General features: G+C 34.4%; 5 protein-coding genes across 5 annotated transcripts; 1 reads left to right on the top strand and 4 right to left on the bottom strand.

Annotated features, from left to right (window-relative positions):
* Positions 1 to 2,645: 2,645 nt before the first annotated feature.
* Positions 2,646 to 4,587, bottom strand: LOC108461751 (40S ribosomal protein S24-1-like). The gene is made up of 5 exons (XM_017761680.2): positions 4,448 to 4,587; positions 4,023 to 4,064; positions 3,749 to 3,919; positions 3,020 to 3,106; positions 2,646 to 2,935 (listed from the first exon to the last, which is right to left on the bottom strand). The coding sequence occupies exons 1-5, from the start codon at positions 4,517 to 4,519 to the stop codon at positions 2,903 to 2,905; spliced, it is 405 nt and encodes a 134-aa protein (XP_017617169.1). The 5' UTR covers positions 4,520 to 4,587; the 3' UTR covers positions 2,646 to 2,902.
* A 29-nt stretch (positions 4,588 to 4,616) lies between these two features.
* Positions 4,617 to 5,955, top strand: LOC108462873 (60S ribosomal protein L2, mitochondrial). Its single transcript, XM_017762781.2, has 2 exons — positions 4,617 to 4,976; positions 5,272 to 5,955. The coding sequence occupies exons 1-2, from the start codon at positions 4,883 to 4,885 to the stop codon at positions 5,787 to 5,789; spliced, it is 612 nt and encodes a 203-aa protein (XP_017618270.1). The 5' UTR covers positions 4,617 to 4,882; the 3' UTR covers positions 5,790 to 5,955.
* Positions 5,956 to 6,549: 594 nt separating this feature from the next.
* LOC108461129 (zeta-carotene desaturase, chloroplastic/chromoplastic) lies at positions 6,550 to 12,126 on the bottom strand. The gene is made up of 14 exons (XM_017760842.2): positions 11,649 to 12,126; positions 11,058 to 11,182; positions 10,710 to 10,844; positions 10,404 to 10,476; positions 10,195 to 10,268; positions 9,879 to 9,983; positions 9,522 to 9,766; positions 9,314 to 9,401; positions 9,148 to 9,190; positions 8,897 to 9,053; positions 8,640 to 8,768; positions 8,345 to 8,417; positions 7,709 to 7,873; positions 6,550 to 6,837 (listed from the first exon to the last, which is right to left on the bottom strand). Exons 1-14 carry the CDS (start codon positions 11,767 to 11,769, stop codon positions 6,670 to 6,672), a joined length of 1,701 nt encoding a protein of 566 aa, XP_017616331.1. The 5' UTR covers positions 11,770 to 12,126; the 3' UTR covers positions 6,550 to 6,669.
* Positions 12,127 to 12,689: 563 nt separating this feature from the next.
* Positions 12,690 to 14,379, bottom strand: LOC108462577 (protein IQ-DOMAIN 19-like). Its single transcript, XM_017762510.2, has 3 exons — positions 13,882 to 14,379; positions 13,567 to 13,806; positions 12,690 to 13,468 (listed from the first exon to the last, which is right to left on the bottom strand). Exons 1-3 carry the CDS (start codon positions 14,272 to 14,274, stop codon positions 12,971 to 12,973), a joined length of 1,131 nt encoding a protein of 376 aa, XP_017617999.1. The 5' UTR covers positions 14,275 to 14,379; the 3' UTR covers positions 12,690 to 12,970.
* Positions 14,380 to 15,247: 868 nt separating this feature from the next.
* On the bottom strand, positions 15,248 to 20,632 carry LOC108464620 (serine/threonine-protein kinase Nek2-like). The gene is made up of 15 exons (XM_017764988.2): positions 20,346 to 20,632; positions 19,188 to 19,290; positions 19,015 to 19,081; positions 18,793 to 18,858; positions 18,573 to 18,619; positions 18,445 to 18,490; positions 18,190 to 18,270; positions 18,046 to 18,088; positions 17,911 to 17,960; positions 17,745 to 17,826; positions 17,583 to 17,632; positions 17,250 to 17,323; positions 17,035 to 17,086; positions 16,350 to 16,793; positions 15,248 to 16,205 (listed from the first exon to the last, which is right to left on the bottom strand). The coding sequence occupies exons 2-15, from the start codon at positions 19,271 to 19,273 to the stop codon at positions 15,534 to 15,536; spliced, it is 1,860 nt and encodes a 619-aa protein (XP_017620477.1). The 5' UTR covers positions 19,274 to 19,290; positions 20,346 to 20,632; the 3' UTR covers positions 15,248 to 15,533.
* Positions 20,633 to 21,029: the final 397 nt, after the last annotated feature.

The raw sequence follows: 21,029 nt of genomic DNA, 5'->3' as shown, positions 1-21,029 counted from the left end.
CACATGCATTGCATGAGTATATTTTATTGCACAAGATATAAAATGTGTCTTTGTTTTCATGGAATGTCCCTTGTATTGCTTCCCAATCATATATTTGTTAGGTTAAGGAACAAGACAATTAATATCTAAAATTTTAAGTTTGAGTATTGTAAATTAGAAAAAAAAGGTTTTGTTGAGTTACTTTGATACCAATATAGAACCTCTAACCATTTGTCTTATTGGAGTTTTTTTTGGGGGCGGGAGTGTTTATAAATTTATAGATGTGAAATATCTAAGCTGAAAGTTTTGATCAGAAAGTTTGAAAATTAAATTATAGAATTTATAAATTTAAAAGGTTAAATTTATTGAATTATTTAGAATTAGGATCAAATTGATAGAATATGTAAGGATTGAAGGCTAAATGTGTTATTATACTAATTAGAAAAAGGCTTTCGCTATCAATTTAACTGTGGTGACCAATAATGAATTAAACCGTTAGTACCTAACTTGAATTTTTTTAAAATTGACCAAAACAAAAGCACGGACATATTTGTATAACCACTTGTAAAATTTACCATTAAAATTATAGAAGAATAATAATATTTAAAATATATGATATAACCACTTAATGTTGTTTCTTTTCTAATATATATATATTTTAGATTTATAGAAATATAAAATATATCTAAAATATATATTAAAATTAAATAAAAGTTATATATTTTGATGATCATGTTTTTTTTAATAGTGAAATTACGTATTAAATAAAATAAGATTAAAGGCATTGAGTTGAATAATTATTCTATATAAGTTCACAAATAGATTTAAAATGATATTTGTCCATTTTTGTTTTAATTTTTTATAAAGTCATATGACATTTTCACTTGTAATTTTTTTATAGAAAAGATAGTATAAAACAACTACAATATATAAACCATAATTAAGAGTTAGACTCATAACGATTTCTTTCCAACAAGCTTATAACCGATACCGGTGGTGCTCCAAAAAAACATATTAAAGAATTTCCTATATCAATACATTTGGTCATGTGATCCGCAACACCATTAAGATTTCTCGGGATACGTCTAATACGAACCTCCTATTTTCGAGGCAGTACCTAATGTAGTACTCGTAACTCCACTAAAATACTACTAGCTCCTCCATTGGATAACAATAATTCAACCAACAATACATTACCACACTTAACTTCAACTTTCCTAAACCCTTTATCCCAAGCTAAAAAATAATTCTTCCAACATCGCTCTTGTTTCAACTTTATAGGTTGATTCATTGCCGAAACTCATTGTATAGCCCCATAACCAACTCACATTAGAATCTCTGAGAACACCCTCAATAGAAGCCCATTCCACAAAACTCGACACAATCCAATCGGAATTGAGTTTAATTCAACCCGTTTCAAGAGGAGTCCAACTTGAAAGGGTCCTCAAGCTCCCCAAAGATTTCATTACTAGTACTGATAAATAAATACTCATTTAAGTTATTTAAAATAAATAAATTTATTTTTAGAATTTTAAAATCTTTGATTTCTTCCAAATCATTTATTAAAACATATTGTGAAAGAACGAAATAATAGTATTATATGATATTAGAACCTTTCATTTATTTAAAACACCTTTTAACGAGTTTGAGTTGAAAAATTGAAATTAGTAAATAAAATTTTTGCCATTAATTTATTAATTTGATTGATTTAAATATGTACATTTTGTTTGATACAATGATGATTTATACTTAAATTACTTTTAAAATAAATAAACACTTGACAAATAAATCACAACTTAATTCGACTTAAATTGGCATATTTAATTACTGTATCTAAAACGCATCATGATATAAGGGTAAATGTCTTCTACTGTTAAGATTTGATGTAAAATACATTATCTCGCTATAGTTTCTAAAAATATGCACCTTTTTTCGTTTTAAGTTTGAGAAGATATTTTATTATTATTTATCACTTACAAGTAAAAAACAAAAAACAAATGAGATTACTTAAAGTTCAAATAAAAAGATAATTATATTCATTTTATATTTATTATCTATCAATTATTTTATTTTAAAAATTATTTTTATACAATTATATATTGACCTTGGAAATGAGTTTATTAAATTATTTTTTACTTAAAATTAATTAATTATCATTATTTAGAAAGTTTTGATGAAAAATATTAATAAAAGCAAAAAGAACAAAAAAGAAAGAAAAACTCCTCTCAAAGTCGATATATATCACCAAATTAAAATATTTAACATGTATTAAAATAAACAAACATACATTAAAAAATATTTAAGATATACTAGAATGCTATGTAATTTATAATTAATTCAATATAATTAAAATAATTTTAATATTAATTAAATTCTTATTTTGAAAATTATTAATGAAAAACTAAACATAAGAAAAATAAATAAAATAATTAGTAGTTAATAAAGGATAAGTTATTTTTCATTTAAAATTTTAAAAATAAATAAGTGAATATTTTGGATATTTTCACCATAAGTGTAAATGATTTGAATAATTTTCCTCCAGTTAAAATATAATTTACGATACTTGACATATAAAAGAATAATTTAAAATAATATTTATGTGGTGTACATAGTCATACTGCAACTTGAAACCCCATTGTTCATTTTCTTATAGATAAGAGTACTCATTTAATAAAATCATAATAAATTATTTATTTTTATATTATTGGAAATAAAACTGCATAACACTAAAATATTTCAAAATAGGATAATCAGATACTATAAGTAGCGTATAACTAAATAATAAAATAACACCAAACTCAGTTTCCAAAAATATAGGTTCAAGAACACCTAAAAACTTCGGACTACTTATGCATCACTCTCGAGAAACATCGGCTTTAAGATAAGCGCGATCCTCACCTTTTTCCATTCCGGGCTTCTTACCTCACTTCTTCTTCGCTGATTCACTGGCCTTGGTCTATTCATCAAGCAAAATGGTCAAAGGATTCAGTCTCACAGAAGTGTTCAAGTAGGCTATCAAGAAAGAAGAATTACTCTTTACCTTCTTTACTCCCCGGACCTTCTTAGCCCTGTTCTTCCGTTCCTTCATTTGCTTCCTTGATTTCTCCACCTTCTTATCGAGTCCGTTCTGAAATTACAATGTAAATAATTAGTGTCTTGCATCACATCCGGTATATCCGGACCCAAGATATGTCATTGCAACTGAAACTTGTGACTAACAATGGAAAGGAAAAATCGCATGCAATAGGGAATTATATCGCTCCGACTCTTCATTTTTTTCCTTTCAAAGAGTACCCGTGTTTTGACACCCTTGAACGTGACTATAGATATGATTCAGTTCTCTCAAAATATACAAAAAAACTAAAAATTTTGAGCATATCCATAACCCACCATCAAGTCAGTTAGTTAGGGAACCAAAAGGAGAAGTGAATGCAATAGAACTGAGAAGGTTAAGTTACATGCCTTTTAGAGTTATTAACTGCTATATTACTTGGACTCCCGTGGGAGTATCAATTACGAATGTGTGTCTGACACGAGTATGCTCAAATTTATAATATTTTTATATATTTACAAAATCCTTGAAAGGTCATAGCCTTAAAATCATATGTGGATATGAGTCGGATACTAGTACTTCAAGAAAAATGAAAAATATTATCAACAAAGGACTTCAACATTCTACGAATTAGACAATCACATCATACCAAGCAAAGGCAGGTTATACTACTAGCAAAATCCAGAGAAAACGTATAGAAACAACATAGAAGATTACCCTGATCAGCCGGTATTTGGGCTCGTACTTCTTTGCGCTCTCAACAGAATCATAAATCAAACCAAATCCAGTAGATTTGCCACCTCCAAAATGAGTCCTGAACTTGAACACAAAGATCGAATTTGGGTCCTTCACCTCATACATCCTAGAAAGCTTCTCCTTCAGCTCCGCCTAACAATCCGACATCAACAAATCAAAATACGTGTAAACACAACCTCTCCAAGTTTACCAGCAGTTCAAAAATAGACAACAAATGAAGAACATTAAAATTTACCTTGGCAACATTGGGCCTCCCTGGATGCAAAACATCAATGACCTACAAAAAAAAAAAAAACAATTAAATTAAGTCAAATAATTAAAAACCAATAGCTATATTGCTTGAACTTAATATTATCTGGACATATTATGAGAGTATGATCCTCCAAATACATGAAATTTTTTAAAAAATCTCATGTCTCTGAATGATCATATTTGATTTTCAGTTTCTCAAAAAAAAAAATTCCTAAATCAATCATCTTACTCGCAATCTAATAATAAAACCCTAAACAATTATTTCTCTTTTTTTTTCAATTTTCTTTCATTTATTAGATCTACAGCTCACACTAAATCCCATATAAGACTTAAATTCTAAAATTGGCCCATGTCTGATTACCGAGAAAATTAATGGAGAATGAACGAAAAAGAGTAAATGGAACTTACAAATTGTTTCCTGGAAAGTAGCCTGTTGGTCATGAACTTCCTTGTCCTGATCGTCACCGCCTTGTCCGCCATCGCAAAACAAAAAATCCTCCTTTTTCCTTTCCTCTTTTGGTTTCGGGTGCAGCTTTAAAATCAGCAGCAAGAGCTCGAAGTGAAAGAGTACGCAAGTGGCATCTAACTTTTTAATAGCTTTGATTGGGGGATTAGGGTTTCTTGGGCTGATTTGGTTGTTTTAGGGCTTTATTTGGGCTGAGTAGTTTGAAATTCGAAAATTTGGACCTCCTATATAAAGCCCGTCAGACTGCTAGGCAAATAAACGCAGCGTTTTAGGCTTTTGCCTCTTGTTTTGTTTTCCGTCGTCTTTTTTTCCAGGAAAATCCGAATCCTAAACCCTAGCTCTGGGAAAACAAAATCTGATAACTAAAGTAAAAAAAAATGGCTTTATTGAGAGGTCGCACAGCTTCTTTGAATCTCTTTAATAGGCTTCTCCATCAATCGTTTCGTGCTCCAAATCGCAATCTCTCTTCTGGTACTTTTTTTCTCTATCTTTTTTTTTTTTCACAATTTTTAAAATATATATTGCAAAATGGCGTCTGATCTTAGCGCCATTTGTATTCTGAGAAATTACTTCTCTTGTAAGTTTAAAATTTGATGCAAAATGACAGAATAAGGAATTGGAATGAATAGAAAATCGTTCTGTAATTTCTAGGGTTATTACAATTCTAGAGTTCATTGTTGAACGCAATACTTGCATCAAGGGATGAAATAAAAGGAAGCTTTAAATATCGTTTGCTTAAAAAAAAAGAATTCATCTGTTTTTGCAGTTGCGGCCGATGTTCATAATCAATCAACGATTGAGAATATGAAAAGAGATTTACTTAATCTTGACATTAATTCACAAATTGGGAGTTGTATGCCAATTGCTTCAATGCGAATTGGAACCTTTATCCACAACATTGAGGTGAACCCGGGTCAAGGCGGAAAGCTAGTCCGGGCGGCTGGAACTTCAGCTAAGATCCTCAAAGAACCGAAATCAAGATACTGTTTGATTAGATTGCCATCGGGTGCTGAAAAGTTGATTGATACCCGATGTCGAGCAACGGTTGGTACAGTGTCGAATCCTAGCCATGGAGCTAAGAAGCTTAGGAAGGCTGGACAGAGTCGGTGGTTGGGCAGGAGGCCAGTAGTTAGGGGAGTCGCAATGAATCCAGTCGATCATCCTCATGGTGGAGGTGAGGGACGGAGTAAAAGTAGTGGAAGTTACGGGAAGGGTTCTCGGACACCTTGGGGTAAGCCTTGTAAGTGTGGATTTAAGACTGCTAAAAACAGGCGCAGAAACTAATTCTGGATTGATTTGGCATTTAGCTCCTTTATCCATTTACAACAATCTGATTTTCAGGTTTTTGTTGAATTTTGTTAAGTTAAACAACACCTTGTATGAATTGAGGCATTTAGCTGCTGAAGTTATATGGATGTTCATGTTTGCACTTCTACAGGTTAAAAAATAATCATGTTAATTGGAATGTTTTCAATTGGATCGATATTTCAGCTGGTCAAGTAGTCTTATTAGAGTTTCTCTTTCCCATTCTTTTTGAAGCCTTACAGATAATCATGTTCATCAAAAGATTGATGGTAAATTTTTATATGCATATTCAACTTTGTAAGAGTGCATCTTTGATGTTTATGCTCTTTTCCTTTCTTTCCTTTTTTGATAAGTAGAAGCAGGGGTTGTCTAGGATTAAACCCGAGACTATCAAATCCTTTTCTACTCCACCCATGGTTCAGTCGATATTATGTTTTTGATTGATCTCTCATTTTTGTTGCCCTGTAAGTTATCTTAGCATGAATAAACAACATATAATGTGGTTCAGAAATCAGTGGCTAAGCGTTTTACATTAGATTTCAAGTCAATTCTGTGTTAAAAGTCATGTGATTTAATTTGGATTCGGATAATGTTACTCACATTTAATAAGTACAGAACAGTAAACAAAATCGAGTCAGATTACTTTATCCGTAGTTTTTTTTAAAGAAAAAACAACAAAATCATTGGGAAAAATCTATTGAGATTATGTACATAGGAAATAGGAAGGGTGTAAAAGTAATTTCCTTATAACTTCCTTTGCTTATATAAATGTTATATAACATGTTGAATGGAGGCAACAGCAGCCACCTTGTCTCGGCCATTTTAGGTGGTTTGAGTATATTACTATACAGATAAACAATCATACAAGACTTAACTCATCGGTAACACTTGAAGTTTCCATCTGTTCTTGAGAACCAACCATCACGAGCTTCTTTCGCAGTGCTGCTAACTCTTCCCCGGCATCACATATGTAGGCTGATGCTTGCCTGCCAGACAAAGTTGCTCCTTCCATGCTATCTATATAATCCTGTAAACAGTAATACAATGCTAAATGTATAACATTCCCATCTTTCTTTAGTTAAGAAAGGTTTAGATCACAGTCAACTATGTGTCGGGTAGGATTGGCGTGAGATCGGAGAAACCCTTCCTTTTAGGAGTCAGGATTGGGGGTTAAAATATTACAGAAAACTGTTCAGTTATAAACATTGGGTCGTTGTCAGGAAGAGCAAAAAACAGTAACTTAGTTTTGGGAGTCAATACGAAACTCGAGCATATCTCGTCTTTAGGTTGAACCAGGATTTAACCTAATCGGTTCATACCTCAACTTTTAAGAGGTAGGGTTTAGAATGCCTGGAGTTCGAATTCTAACATCTGGATCCCTTTCTGGCGTTCCCCTATTCATAAGCTGCAGCCTCCTTCGTGTTTATACATGGAGCCCCATAAATTTCTCTGGGAGGCTAGATTTATCAATTTCTCGTCTTTAGAACGAACCCAGTGTTTAACCTAATTGGTTCATAGAAACTTTTAAGAGGTGAAATTCAGTATGTTTGAGGTTCAAATCCAAACATCTACACCCCTTCCAGCTTTCCCCTGTTCTTATGTTGCAGTCTCCTGTCCTAGCGTGCATTTTTATATATAAACAAAAGCGGCCATAGCTTCAGAATAGGAGAAATCCAGAAGGGATTTCAGATGTTAGAGTTCGAACCTTAACCTAGTTTCCCCCACATTGGCTTTGTGCTACAATTTAAAAAAATTCGTTCAACTAGCAGAAACAGCTTGTCTTCCTAGAAATGCAGAAATGTTGGGCACTTGGTCACCCTTTTTCTAATTCTTGGGTTGGAAGGAAAGCATTAGATAACCAAGCCCGTCTAAGATGGCAATAGAAAGGTAGAAGTTACCTGCTTTGTGTATGATCCAGCAAGAAAGAAGTTCTTTATGGGTGTCTTTTGATCAGGTCGGAATGGATCTTTACCAGGTCCTTCACGGTATAGAGATTGTCCAATTTTGACAACAGACGACCAAATAACTTCTAAACCTTGGGATGATGGAAATAGAGTCAAAACCTGGCAATAGAACAGGAGAAGTGATGTAAAAAACAAAGGTATTGAAGGTAAATAATAGTGCATCTAGATCTCATTAAGTGTCGCCTGAGACAGCAAAAGTCTTGAAAGTCAACAGCCAGTTGTTCCTGATTCTCTTCTGCCATTAAAACCAGACAAGATCCACTGGCAAGCCAAACTAATATTATTTGAACATTCTACAAATATTGGGACATGCATGAACAAGCTTAGAATAATTTGAACATACTCGTACTGGAAACTTGCAACTGAGTGCAAGTAACATAGGGATAGGGTGCTAGAGTACATATGAGCAAACCACGGCTATTTGAGACCAACTTCAATTTGTGAGCATACACGGATTAACTATTGAGAAAGTGGAAATGGACTTAAACTCGGACAAAGAAAACTATGCATTTCGGTCTCTTGAAAGTTGCAATTAACTTAAGAATAAAGGATTCCTTAGAAGTTTCCAACCTGCTTTGATACTCTCTTAATGATTTCGTCGTTTGGCAATGGCATGTACGGATCTCCTGGTGTCAATACACATCTGAAAAGACAACAGCCAAACAAGAAATAAGATATTTTGGTCAATTGAGGAGCAGATCAAGTATCAAAAAATTTTATAGGAATACACAACCTCAGGATTTCTCTGTCATCGCAATTTTCTTCAGATCCAAATCCAAAAATCAACTAATATTTAACCGAAAAAGACACCCTTGCACAACGTAAATATATGAAGTAATAACAGTAAGAAAATATGTGTCCTTACTGGAGCAATGAACCTTGTCCCTCGATGTAGTAATCTTCGGGAGAAGTGAGAGCTAGGTCCGCAAAACAGGAGAAATCCGCATCTGGAGTATACAGAAGATTATCAAGGCCTATAGCTTGCCTCAGTTGCCTTTTGAAGAGTCAAGGATAACCAAGAAATGGAACACACGAAGCGATATGTTAGTTTTTAAGAAGCAAAAGCAAAGGGAGACTTTATTAGGCCATTGAAAACAGCCGTAATACATATGAAAGAATCACCTTGCCCGTTGTAGATCCCGCAACTCTGTGACCCAGCCATTGTATCGGAGTTGCACGGTAACAACTGGCACTCCCACTAGTTCATAAATATTATTAAAAAATTCTGATTCCCTCCACCCGGATGGAAGTAACCTTTTTATTCCAGGGACATCACATGCTGCCATCAACGGAGTAAGAATGATTAAGAATCATTTCGAGATAATATATAAAGGTAATATGGAACTTTTGAAGAGGAAGATCCAACTACGGACCAGCAACATAAGCATCAGCAGTTACGAGTTTCTTGTTAGTAGCCTGCATTGATTTGAAACTTAAAATTAAGCATGAAACAGAAAGTTTTTAACTAAAAACCGTAACATCTATAAATTGCAACTAAATTTCCAATAATTACAGGAAGCAACATTGGGGGAGGTTTACTTTGGACATGGCAAGTCCGGTGACATATGTCTCTCCATCAGCAGATTTATCGTAAAGTATCTCTCTGCATCCCCACCTTAGATGGAACCTGTTTCGGCAAGTAAAGATGTTAAACAAGCGAAGCAGTCAACTCATTTCAAAGAAATCCGATAAAGCAGTGAACCATCATCTGAACTAAATAGTTTGTAGGGCTATATTAATAACATACCTGCCTCCTCTTTCTGTTATATAATTTCTGATTGGACCACTCAAGTAAACATTGGGAGAACCCTTCAGCATACGCAGAAGGGAAGCCTCTGTCTTAGTGGCAAACAGAGAGAAAATCGTAAGCATACAACGAGCACTGATGTTATCACAGTCAATAAAACCCAAGGCATAAGCAACCGGATCCCACATTCTCTGGATGCTCATGCGTGTACCACCTTTAGACAAAAACCAATCTGAGAAGCTTATCTGCAAGATGTGAATGAATTTAAAGAAATAGAAAAGCATAAAGAGATTTCTTTAAAAGACTCAAAATTGACAAGAATCCAAAAAGGGCATGAAAGGGATAGTTTTTACATACATTATCCAAATCTCTTATATCCCTCATTGCTCCATCTGGATTAATAAGAGCCTTAACGACGGGACTTAGGGCAAGAGCCAGAGCATTTCTTGCTTTATCGTAAGTCTACACTTGAAAAAATATAGAGTGAAATGATTAGCTTAAGCATCATTTGCTTTAGCTTACAAAAAAAAAAACTTACATTAAGGAAAAGAAAAGGTATATTGTAGCAGTATTGACAATTATAGCAGATAAAACAGGAGAAGTATGATAACAGTCAGCGGAAGCAAGGAATATTAATGCACTGCCGAGAAAAGGGTAGTAGAAAGAGTATAACCTTCAGCTGATTTGTCGATAAAAATGCACGCATTCCATGTATAGGAGCTCCAACTGGAAATCTAAAATCAAGTTCTGCATCACAACTTGAAGTCAAGAATGGGAATGAATGGCTAAAAGAATATGTTTTTAGTCCTATTTGAAGTGAGATTCTAACATAAAAATAATTATCCCAGAATTTGTTTAAATAGGGTGAAATATAGACCATACCACCAAGTTCACCCCCTTTGTTTACAAAGGTGTGAGTATGATCCTTCACAAGCAGATTTTTATCAGCACCCACCTAGGATAAGGTAGACATAAACAAAAACTATCAGATAACCGAGCCTTAAAAGGTTGATAAGTAAATTTTCAACTAATGGCTAAAAGGACCATCTTCAAGGTAGCTCCCATATTCAGAAACCTATTTCCTTGCTAAGTCGAACATGTTTTCCAATGAAAAAATTCAGATGAAGGGACAACATGTCGAATGACCGTCAGAAGGTCCTATCACTATTACAAGCCTTACTTCTTCACCTTTTTCATTAAACGAAATAGATTGTTGTAGCAACCGAAGAAAACATGCAGCCCCATCTCGATGTGGTTTCCTCTTCTATCGACAAAAGAACCGACTTTCCCTCCTATGAAAGACCTTGATTCATATATATCAACCTGAAGATACCAAAGTAATCATCAAATTATAGCCACTATATTGAAAAATCACTAAACCATGTATATCTAAGGAAAGAAATTTCCAAAAATCAGTTTTTATTATTATTAGAAACTGGAAATGCCAAAATATGGTTCTGCTTGTAATTCCCATCATATTAAAATGCCAATCTGGTTAAGATAATGTAAAAATAGGTATGTAGAGACAAGAAAAACCTCATGGCCTTGATCTAATAGCTCAACCGCAGTTGACATGCCCGCAAGGCCGGCTCCGATAATAGCCACCTTCAGCTTTGGTCCCCTATAATGTTCAGGTTCAGGTGGAAACAACCCCTTTGGAGCTGCAAAGTAATCAAATCCAATTATCTACCATGGTGACATGAAATTTTGCTACAAATTACAACAATAATTTTCAAACATGATTATCAAACATCAAAAACCATATATCTTTAAATGATAACAAACAAGAATTCTAGGCTATATATCCCTACACTCCTACAGTTTAACTTCAATTCATTGCACGGTAACCCCACTTTAGCATCCCAAAATTTCATGTCTAAGTCCCTGTTATATAAATTTAGCTAAATTAGCTACAATTCACTATGTTGTCTACAAAACCAAGAATACCCAGAATCCAAAAGACCCCAAATAAACTACCTTTGGCAAAGAGCACCAAGAAAAAAAAAAAGAGTTCCGGTAAAATAAAATCACAGAAGGAAGAAAACCCAGAATCCAGAAAATCTCAACAAACAAAACACTTATGAAAATCAAAAAGACCATGAAAAAAGAAAGGAAGATAGAGGTTACCATTAACACTCATGTCGGAAACATTGTTGTCTAAAGAAGATTTCACAAAGTGCCTTGGAGACTTCACCCCACCCACTGAACTCAAACCAGTGGCTGCAAAAAGAAAAGAAGCAGAAGCCATGGATAAACCCAAAATTTTTTGCTACTTTTTAACTTTCCTTATACAATTACAGGCAAGAATACCCTTTTTTGATCCAAAAAAAGGAATCTAAAGAACAAAGATGCCGAAATGAGCAGTATTTGTCTGGGAAGATGAAGTTAAAATAATCTATTGGAGCATTCAACTTCCAAAGTTCTCTCTTTTTTTAGTACTATAAAACTAAAAAACAATTCTTTTAGTATGGAAGTTGAGAGACTTGAGAAAAATGAAGAATGAAAAAGGAGCCGACTTTTATGTGAATTTGCCACTAACTTATAATCGACCAACCAGAACCCAACTTCTGTTTTCAATTATCGCATTAATTTTTATAATTAAATATGATATAATGCAATTTTATAACTGTAATTTAAACTGTGAATTTTAATGGATGGTGTCATTTTTTCCATTATCTTAGAACACAGTTGAATTGCCTGAGGGACCACTCTAGTTCTACTTGCCTAAATTTTGGCTTATCACAACAACTGAGCTTTTTTGTTCAGCTTCTGTCCCAGTTGGCAATAGCTGAATTTTTGTCTTTTTTTCACCATTGATCTCTATTTGTAAAATATTGACTATTTCGATCCATTAAAATATATAATTCTATCCATAAAAATATCTCAATTAGTGTACATGACACATAATTACATACCGGGCTGAAATCTCCGGGCGGCATTGCTCTCCCGGACTCCCCATACAATGAACACTGCACAGTTTGAATGTTGATTATGAATATTTGTATGGCTGTGGTATACTTTTCTTTCCCTTTCAGAATCCATATTAAATCATCTGTTCATATAACTTTTTTGCCTTTCATACTTTTGATGGATTGTGCAAACAAAAAACAGGATACCCAGTTATTCTGATGAGCAATGGAAATTTGGAATCTGAAAGTATTTGCAATCTTTTCATTCATATAAAAGCAGAAGATTGTATTATTTTTCATCTGTTAAATCCTGTATTATTCTAATTCTTCAATTTTTTTGAAGTATCATTGTTGGATACTTGTGTACCCTACCACATATTCAGATATGGATTTCACATATCATCTTTCAAGCACTTCCAAATACATAAAAGTTTACTGAATATATTCGTATCGGATATATACCTATATCCAGCTTTTTCTCCGGAGTCCGTGTGACAGAGATTCAATCTTGGACCTACTGCAGTGAACACTTGACTTACCTCATTTGTAAGAAGAGGTATCCATCTTTGGTTTAATTGTAGATTGATAAAGTTTGACAATCCATGGATCTTGATGTTCATCCGCAACGCCTTTCGACTGCGAAAATGAATAACGTGGAAGAATATCATCATCCATTTCTTCGGCCGAAGTTATTCTCTTGCTTTTGGCTTTGAAGTTCAATGCAGGCCGTTGTCTTGGTTCGCTTTGTGACCGGAGTTTGGCCCTCGAAGATTGCGTGTTCGCCATGTAACTCGGCATGTACGGATAATCATGAGAACTGAAAGAGGATCTAGCAGGCGTTGCCTTCGACGTTGGAGGAGAATGTCGGGGACTGTTGTGTGTGGTGAATGAGAACTCCTCATGCTTTGGTTGCCTCTTTAAGATTGGAAGCTCTCCTGAGTAATATTTGATGATTCCTTGCTCAATCCTCTCCATTTGTGAATGATTCATTAAACCGTTTTGGCTCTTCACAAGCCCATGTTTTTCATTAATACCTTCCTATATGCACATAACATTGATAAATTAGTTGTTGAATTTGGACTTACTGCAACAATAATTGATGTTTGGTTGCTTAGAAAATGATGGAAAAAACTTACTCTTTGTGATCTTTTGAACTCCATCTCCTGGAGAAACCTGCCATATCTTAATGATTGGGATTTTACATCAAGTTGTGATTGGTCAGCCATCTGAATTCTCTGAAACCGAGCTCGAACTTGTATAGACATTAACGCATGCATGCTTCGGAGAGTAGCAGTTGTTTGTTTTCTCACTAAGTAACCCCTAACCAATGCCTGCAACTTTACTAGTCCCCTTAAAGCATGCAATGCTTTCCTTGCCTGCAATATTGATCAATAAAAATCATTAGGCCACTGCAACCATGGAATTCAAAAACTTAAGCATATGATCATTACCAAATACGAACGAAAAGCGGCTTGAATCTGGGTCGCTGCCGCATTTTCCACTGCTGCATATCTTGCTTTTGTTTTCCTTCTGCTAGAATTCATCATGGCCATTGTGAAAACCCTCTTGTTATCATGCCGGATCTCCATATTGAATACAGCTTGCTTCAAAAGTGGAGTTGCAATCATTGAGTCAAGTGACCGGGAACTCTTATGAGCTCGATCTTTACTCGACAACTTCCCAAAACTCCATCTCCGCTTAAACGAAGATGCGGACGATGGAGTTGCGGATGGGGATGAAACCAAATTCTCTTCATCAAAAGATATGGACAAATTCTTCCTTTTTCCTTTATCATCTTTTCTCCCTAGCAAGAAGTTTACTAACCATTTGCTTGCCTTTCCCATGTTTGATCACACCCCAGAAAAAAAGACCAAAGATCTTATAAATTTATACAGATAACTTGTTAGTGTTGTTGACTAGTAACTTTTTTTTTATTTCTCTTTTTTAATTCATGTATATTAGTATGTTTTTTTTTCTTGCCATTGAATTTATTTATATATTTTCTTTGCAATAATATTATATTATCCAAGGCCTGCAATGGAAATACTCATCCTGGTGAAGCCATTTGCCACTCTCTTGAAGATTTCTTGCAAAGTTTCATTTTCACTTAATAGTGTTTTCTTAACTTCTAAACTTCTGTTTCTTTAAAGTAATGGGCCCTCAAGTAGACTAAATCTGGAATCATTTGATGTAAATTGTAGCTTGGAGTGAAATATTTTCCAACAGTACTAAGCTTGGTGGTACAAGATTATCTTGGACATAATTGTTTAGACTCAAGTTTAAGTATCAGATATGAGTATGGTCAATTTTTTTTTCCATGTATTTAGAGGAGTCAAAACCTCCGTAATCATGTCAAATACGAGTGTCGAATGTAAAGGATAAAACCAAGAAAAAAAACCAGAACAACATAGAAAAGCATTTACCTGCCAAGGAAAAACTAAGTATGACTTAAATTAAGAGCAATTCAAGATTTAAAAAATTTATTATCTTTCAATGGTTTGATGTCCAATCAAACAAATCTTGCTGTGTTCAAATTCGTTTTTCCTTACTGTTGTTCATTAGCCTTTGCAAACCCCCTTCTGCTGAGCCTTTTGAATGGAATAATGTGAACTAGTATTTGGAGGTGTCTGAGATGGGTGGTTTGACGGGTGGTGAGGATTGTCCAGTGGTTGGGTTAGGCTGTGTAACGGTTGGAATGGAGCCCTGGGGAGTTTCTTATCACCACAAAGTAACTCTTCTATATTTTCTCATCTTGGTTGAGATGGCAATGATAAGTGAAAACCGTAAGTTCTATAGGTACAGGAACAAAGATACCAGTTTCAGCATCAAGATCATCCATTTTTCGTATCCGTCATGAATATAAATAAAAAGCCGATAGGTAGAACCGTGGAAGAAATGTTCATCATCCATTTCGAAGAAAATAACGGAACTACAACCTAGAACTTACAATTAGCATTTATTTGAAAACCAAAATGCCTAATTGCTAAGGTTCTCTCAATATGAATCATTGCCTAAAATCAGATAAAAGCCTGGACTGGACTCTAAAAATTTGATACAGGTTTTTGGCTACAGATAATAATACAGACAGCAGGGTTCACCATTATTAATCCTCTGGTTTACCGGTATTCTCCTTAAAGCTCTTAGTCAACCAGATAGCAGTTTCTCTAGGGGAGGCCTTACCTGGTCCGAATGGCTTTAGTAGCACCCCAAGCTCATCATACCTCTCTTGCTGCAGCAACCTTGCACTAAATTCAAGCAACCCTTCCAATGCCTCAGCACGTTGCTGGAACGATGAAGGGTCAAATCTCCATCTCTGTATGTCTGATGAGGTACGGCTTGATGCCCCAGCAGTGGCATTCTGATCGGAGGAATCGGTTGCATTCTCTCCATCAGCTTTAAACATGCTGCGTTGAATTCCCTGCCATGCATCAGTGAAACGGGGCTTGATGGATGCTCGATCACTTGTTTGAACAGTACATTTGTCTTTTGTGATTGAACGATCAACAAATTGTGGTAAGCCAGAGGAGCCCTGTGCAGATATTGATGAAGTTTTGTGGATGGGGAAGAATGCATCTTCATACGAGGCTAATGGGAATTCAGCTATCTTATCAATTCGAGGAGCATTAACTGAAACATCCGGTGATTGTATGAGGTGAAGAATACCAGCTTTAGACATAGAAGCTGATTCTCGTACTGTAGTTCTTGTTGCTAGTGGCAAGGATGTCCTCCGAGTTGCCGGAAGAGGTTTTTTAATCGGAGTGCGTGAACCAGGAAACTGTTGGCACAAGATAAACAGTAAAACCGCAGCTTTTCAAACTAGAAAAAGGTTATTATTAGCAATCTCGAGGAATGTGTTGAACACGAGTCTGAGAAAAGAAAAGACGGGGGAAAGGAAGGAGAAGAACTCTAAGGAACTTACAGAGTCACGATTCTTTGTTGGCTCTGTCTTTCTCTTGGCAGTTGCAGCAGCTTTTGCCAAAGAACTTCTTGGAGTCTTGGTGATACTAGAAAGTTTTGAAGTAATTGGCTTGCAAATGACTGTTCCTTGGCTGCTATCAACAGACAAATCCTCTAATCTTTGATTTAAATAACCCGGTACAGCATGATGTATTCCTTTGGTAGAGCAAACCGAATCTTGCTCAGCTCCAGAAATGCTTGGATTCAATGTCCGATCATTACTGTACGGCTGACGCCTCTCCCTGTAACCAGAGAAGCAGACTTCTACTGGATCCGAAAATCTAGTTTTCTTTATATTGGTTTCTGGCCAATTCACAGGTAAAGAGTTCCTTCTTGGATTATTGATTTTATTTTGAGCCTTGAGAACATATGGCTGAAGGTGCGGGTGTCTGAGCAGTTCCTCAGCCTGTTACAACGGATATGATGATCAGAAAGATCATAAATTGCAGAAATGTGCACATGCAAATGAATGAATGCCCCGAAACCAGGCACAAAGCACAGTATGGCAACTAAAACAACTGTAGTTTCGTTCTATCCAATTCTAAAATCATTTATGTATGGACTTACATTTGAGCAGATTATAGGCGACTCATATAGATGCTATGTATTAACATAAAAGACATAGACTAGAGGAGAGTTATACATACACTTGGCCTGAGTTCAGGATTCTTGCGCAGCATGCTTTTAACAAGACCACGACTGAAATGGAAATCAAGAAATAGTTAGATCAACATAAACCATCATTCTAAAATGCGCAAATTAGAAAATGAAATTCACAAGGCAAAAACCAATTATTATGCTACGCCTTAACAAGAAGAAATAAAGTACAATGACACCTGTCATGGAAGGAAAACGAGCTTACAAGGCCCCAGAATATTTCGTTGGAAGTGGAGCAACTATTGATTTATTGATCTTGTTTATCAGTGCCAACATATCCTGTTCGAGATGATTTAAGTTTATTAGGAAAAGGAAAACAATACATGAAACCGGAAAATGATTACTAAACATTAAACGAAGTTTCCTGAAGGAGAAATACATCCTGATGTCAAAGTATTAATTATACCTAAAAGCTCATGAAAAGGATGCAACACAATGTCAAAACTCAAGATTATGTGCAATAATAGAACCTAAAAGATTTATATGCAACAAGCTGCAAATTGTTATGAAGTAAAAAGGATAGGGTAAACAAACTCACAAACGCTTTAAATGCAGGCTTGAGAGAAGTCATTTCATATATACAGCATCCTGGAAAATATATTTTTTAAGTCATTTAAACACATATAAAGATTAAAATCTTGGAATTCTATAGAGATTGACAGACAAAGGCGACTGCTCTTTTGTGTGGAAGCATGTTTACCTAATGACCAGATATCTGACTTAGAACCATAGGGTATGTCAGCCAGAAGCTCAGGACACATATAGCTCGGAGTCCCAACAACCTGAAGAAAAAAGCATTGAATAATGATATAGAATTATGATTAACCAAATCAAGAGACCTTAATTTATTGTATGTAAGTACTTACAGAGGATGTGAGATCATCGGAAGTCAAAATTTTAGCGAGTCCAAAATCACCTGCATAAGTGTTTTACTCTCATCTTTATGAGGAGAAATTCTAACCCTTTCAAGGAACTAAATTGAAAACAGTAAAATCACTCACCGAGACGAATATCTTGGTCTTTTGTCAAGAAGATGTTTGAACACTGAAAAACAGATCAAATAAAATATTATCAGTAGAAAGTAACTCGGTGCATTACAGAAGATCGTAATACATTCAGGACAAGAACAACATCATGCCACTAACCTTGACATCACGATGAAGAATATGATTCACATGCAAATAGTCAAGAGCCATCAGGAGTTGAACTAGCCACTTGCACAGTTTCTAAACATGTTTCGATACAATAAAATTTGGACTTGCAATTGTTAGAAAATAAAAGTTGTCTAAGAGATTAAAATAACAATAAACTTCGACATAAGAGGAAATGAGAAATGACTGGAAGACGAATTGAAAAATTAAAACGAAAAGAAAGGGAAAAAAAAAAAACAAAAACAAAACCTCCTCTGAGAAAAGCTTTCCATTTGCTTTCTTTATAGCTTCAGCCCTGGTTTATAAGGAAAATAGTATTATGATTTAATAACAACTTACAGAAATATATCTCGATATCAGCAAGAAAAGGAACTTACATGTCTCCTCCTTCACAATAACCTATAATAATGCACACATAACAACCCTGAAAACAAAGACAAACGAGAACCCGTGTTAGGCCATAGATCACTGCAAAGATTCAGATGATATGGACAAATCAGCAAGAGGTTTATAACATAAGAGACAATAAAAAGAAAGTCCAAAATGACACCACCAAGCAGAGCAGATATTACAGGAAATAGTGGAAATAAAGTATACCTTTTCTACCCAGGAATCTTTGTACTCCACAATGAATGGGTTTCGAATTTTAGAAATAAGCTCCATCTACATGAACCACATGAAATGTTAGTCTATAGATTGATTAAAACTAAGTTCCTACCAGAGAAACAAGCAGTTGGCCTACAATCAGCAACACTAGATATCATAAAAGAAGCATAAAGAATATAAGGAACTAAAAAGACCTATCAGGGAATTACAAACCTCCTGATGAGCAGATCTTCTTGACCTATCGGTCTGGCGAGCAAGACGGATTTTTTTAAGCACATACCTTATCATTCCCAAAGAAAAGATAAAAAGATAAATCAATTGACATAAATGAGTCAATCAAGGAACTCTAATTGACATAAGGCAATGTGTCTTATTCGCAGTCTTACTTCTTCTTTTCATGCTTATGCCTCACTAGAAGAGCTGAACCAAAAGCTCCCTTCCCAATTTGCTCTAGTACCTCATACTGCTCCATGTGGTAGATGTATTCGACTTCATTTTTCCAGATTCGACCAAAAAAGAAGTCAGCACATTAGATATCCATGAATCATTCCGAAATGATAGAGATGCAGTATCTTGCTCAGACTCTTCATTTTGCTTGAAGTGCTAGAGTAAACATAGGTATCGGATATGACCCTCTAAGGATCCTCCAAATAAGTGGAAAATAAAATAAAATTGGAACATATCTGGATCCGACACTCAAGTCAAGTAACATAGGAGATGCAAAGGGATATGCTACACTATCTGTCCAGTTACTTGAATGCATACTCTTAGAAGTGAATCGCTAACAACAAAACATAGATGAAACATAGACAAAATAAGAAACAAAGAATTTATACACTGAAAGAGAAAAAGATTCCAGCTTTTTAGAATTGGAAAAACCAATTCAGCAATTTAACAAAAATGAAAATCAACATTCAACATATGACAGACAGAAAAGGGGACTAATATAAGCAATGGTTCAAAAATATTTCAGACAACAATGTTAGGAAGTTTTAAATTTCATGGTACAGTAAAGATTAAAATGTCAGCATCTTGCAATTTTTAAACCCTTTTTTTTTTCTACAACCCGTCAAGTTAAATTATTTTGTTTAGTCAAAATCATGAACTGATAACTCAGCACAGCAACCATTTTTAATTGTACTAAGCTTTAAAACCTTTCTATTTAAAGACCAAATAAGAACCAACAAAAACATAAGAATAGAAGAGAAAAATGGAACAGTAAAAAGAAATTAGAAAAGAAATATCTGATTAAAGTAGTTGTTATAATTTATACACCACATAGTTATCAGCTTAAAAAACCAACATTTTTATTTACTAAACAAACAAAAAGACCAAAACTTTAGATAAAATGCACATTAGGTTGAAAACACCTAGAAGAAAAATAAAGGAATAACAATTACAATGCATCACCAAGAACCCAATTTTCTTGACCAAGAATCAAGAAAGCAACGAACTTGGAAAATGTTGAACAGTGATATAGAGATTCAGAAAAGGAAAAAGGAAATCTAAAGATTCAGAAGAGAAAAAAAGAATGTTGAATGTACCTGAGAGGGATAGCAGTAAAGGGTATATAGATTGTTGATCCAAAGAGATCACGATGAAAAGAAAGATGTGGACCTAACCATTTGAGCTGAAGCTAAAGAAAAAAGACAGTGTTTACAGCAGAACCAAATATGAGAAGAAGAACAAGGTGGAGATGAAGAAGCAGAGGAAGCTGCTGATTGTTGCAGCTGTTTCTCCATTGGGTTGGTTTTTTTTTTTTTCCCTCAAGGAAGAAAATGACAAAAAAAATTGTAAATGTGAGAGATTAAAGAGTTGGATTGGACCGCAATATATTACTTTTTAATTAATATGAAAAATAATTGTTTAACACATTAATAGAGTATTTAATACATTAATATATTTTAAATTGATTTTAAATAATAATAAAAACAAGTCATATGTCAGTTTTCAAATTTCTCCTGTAAAATTAAAAATTATCAGATTATTACTTAAAGATTCGTTAGCGGTTTTAGTTAACGTGGTTAAGATTAATTCATATATTATTTTATAATAATATCAGTGTACAGTGTATTATTTTATAATAAAAATTTATGTAATAAACAATATCATGTCTTGACTTGATGGTTAACGATGTTTATCGTCTTAAATGTAGCTTTGGTTTAAGTTGCACTAGTTTTATTTGTTAGTGACATAGTATAATTACATTGTAATTTTTTATGTCATGT

The sequence above is a fragment of the Gossypium arboreum genome, chromosome 13 (assembly GCF_025698485.1).
Source record: "Gossypium arboreum isolate Shixiya-1 chromosome 13, ASM2569848v2, whole genome shotgun sequence".
Taxonomy (NCBI): Eukaryota; Viridiplantae; Streptophyta; class Magnoliopsida; order Malvales; family Malvaceae; genus Gossypium; species Gossypium arboreum.
The sequence above is the reverse complement of the archived record's forward strand: the minus strand, read 5'-3'. Positions and strand labels throughout refer to the sequence as shown.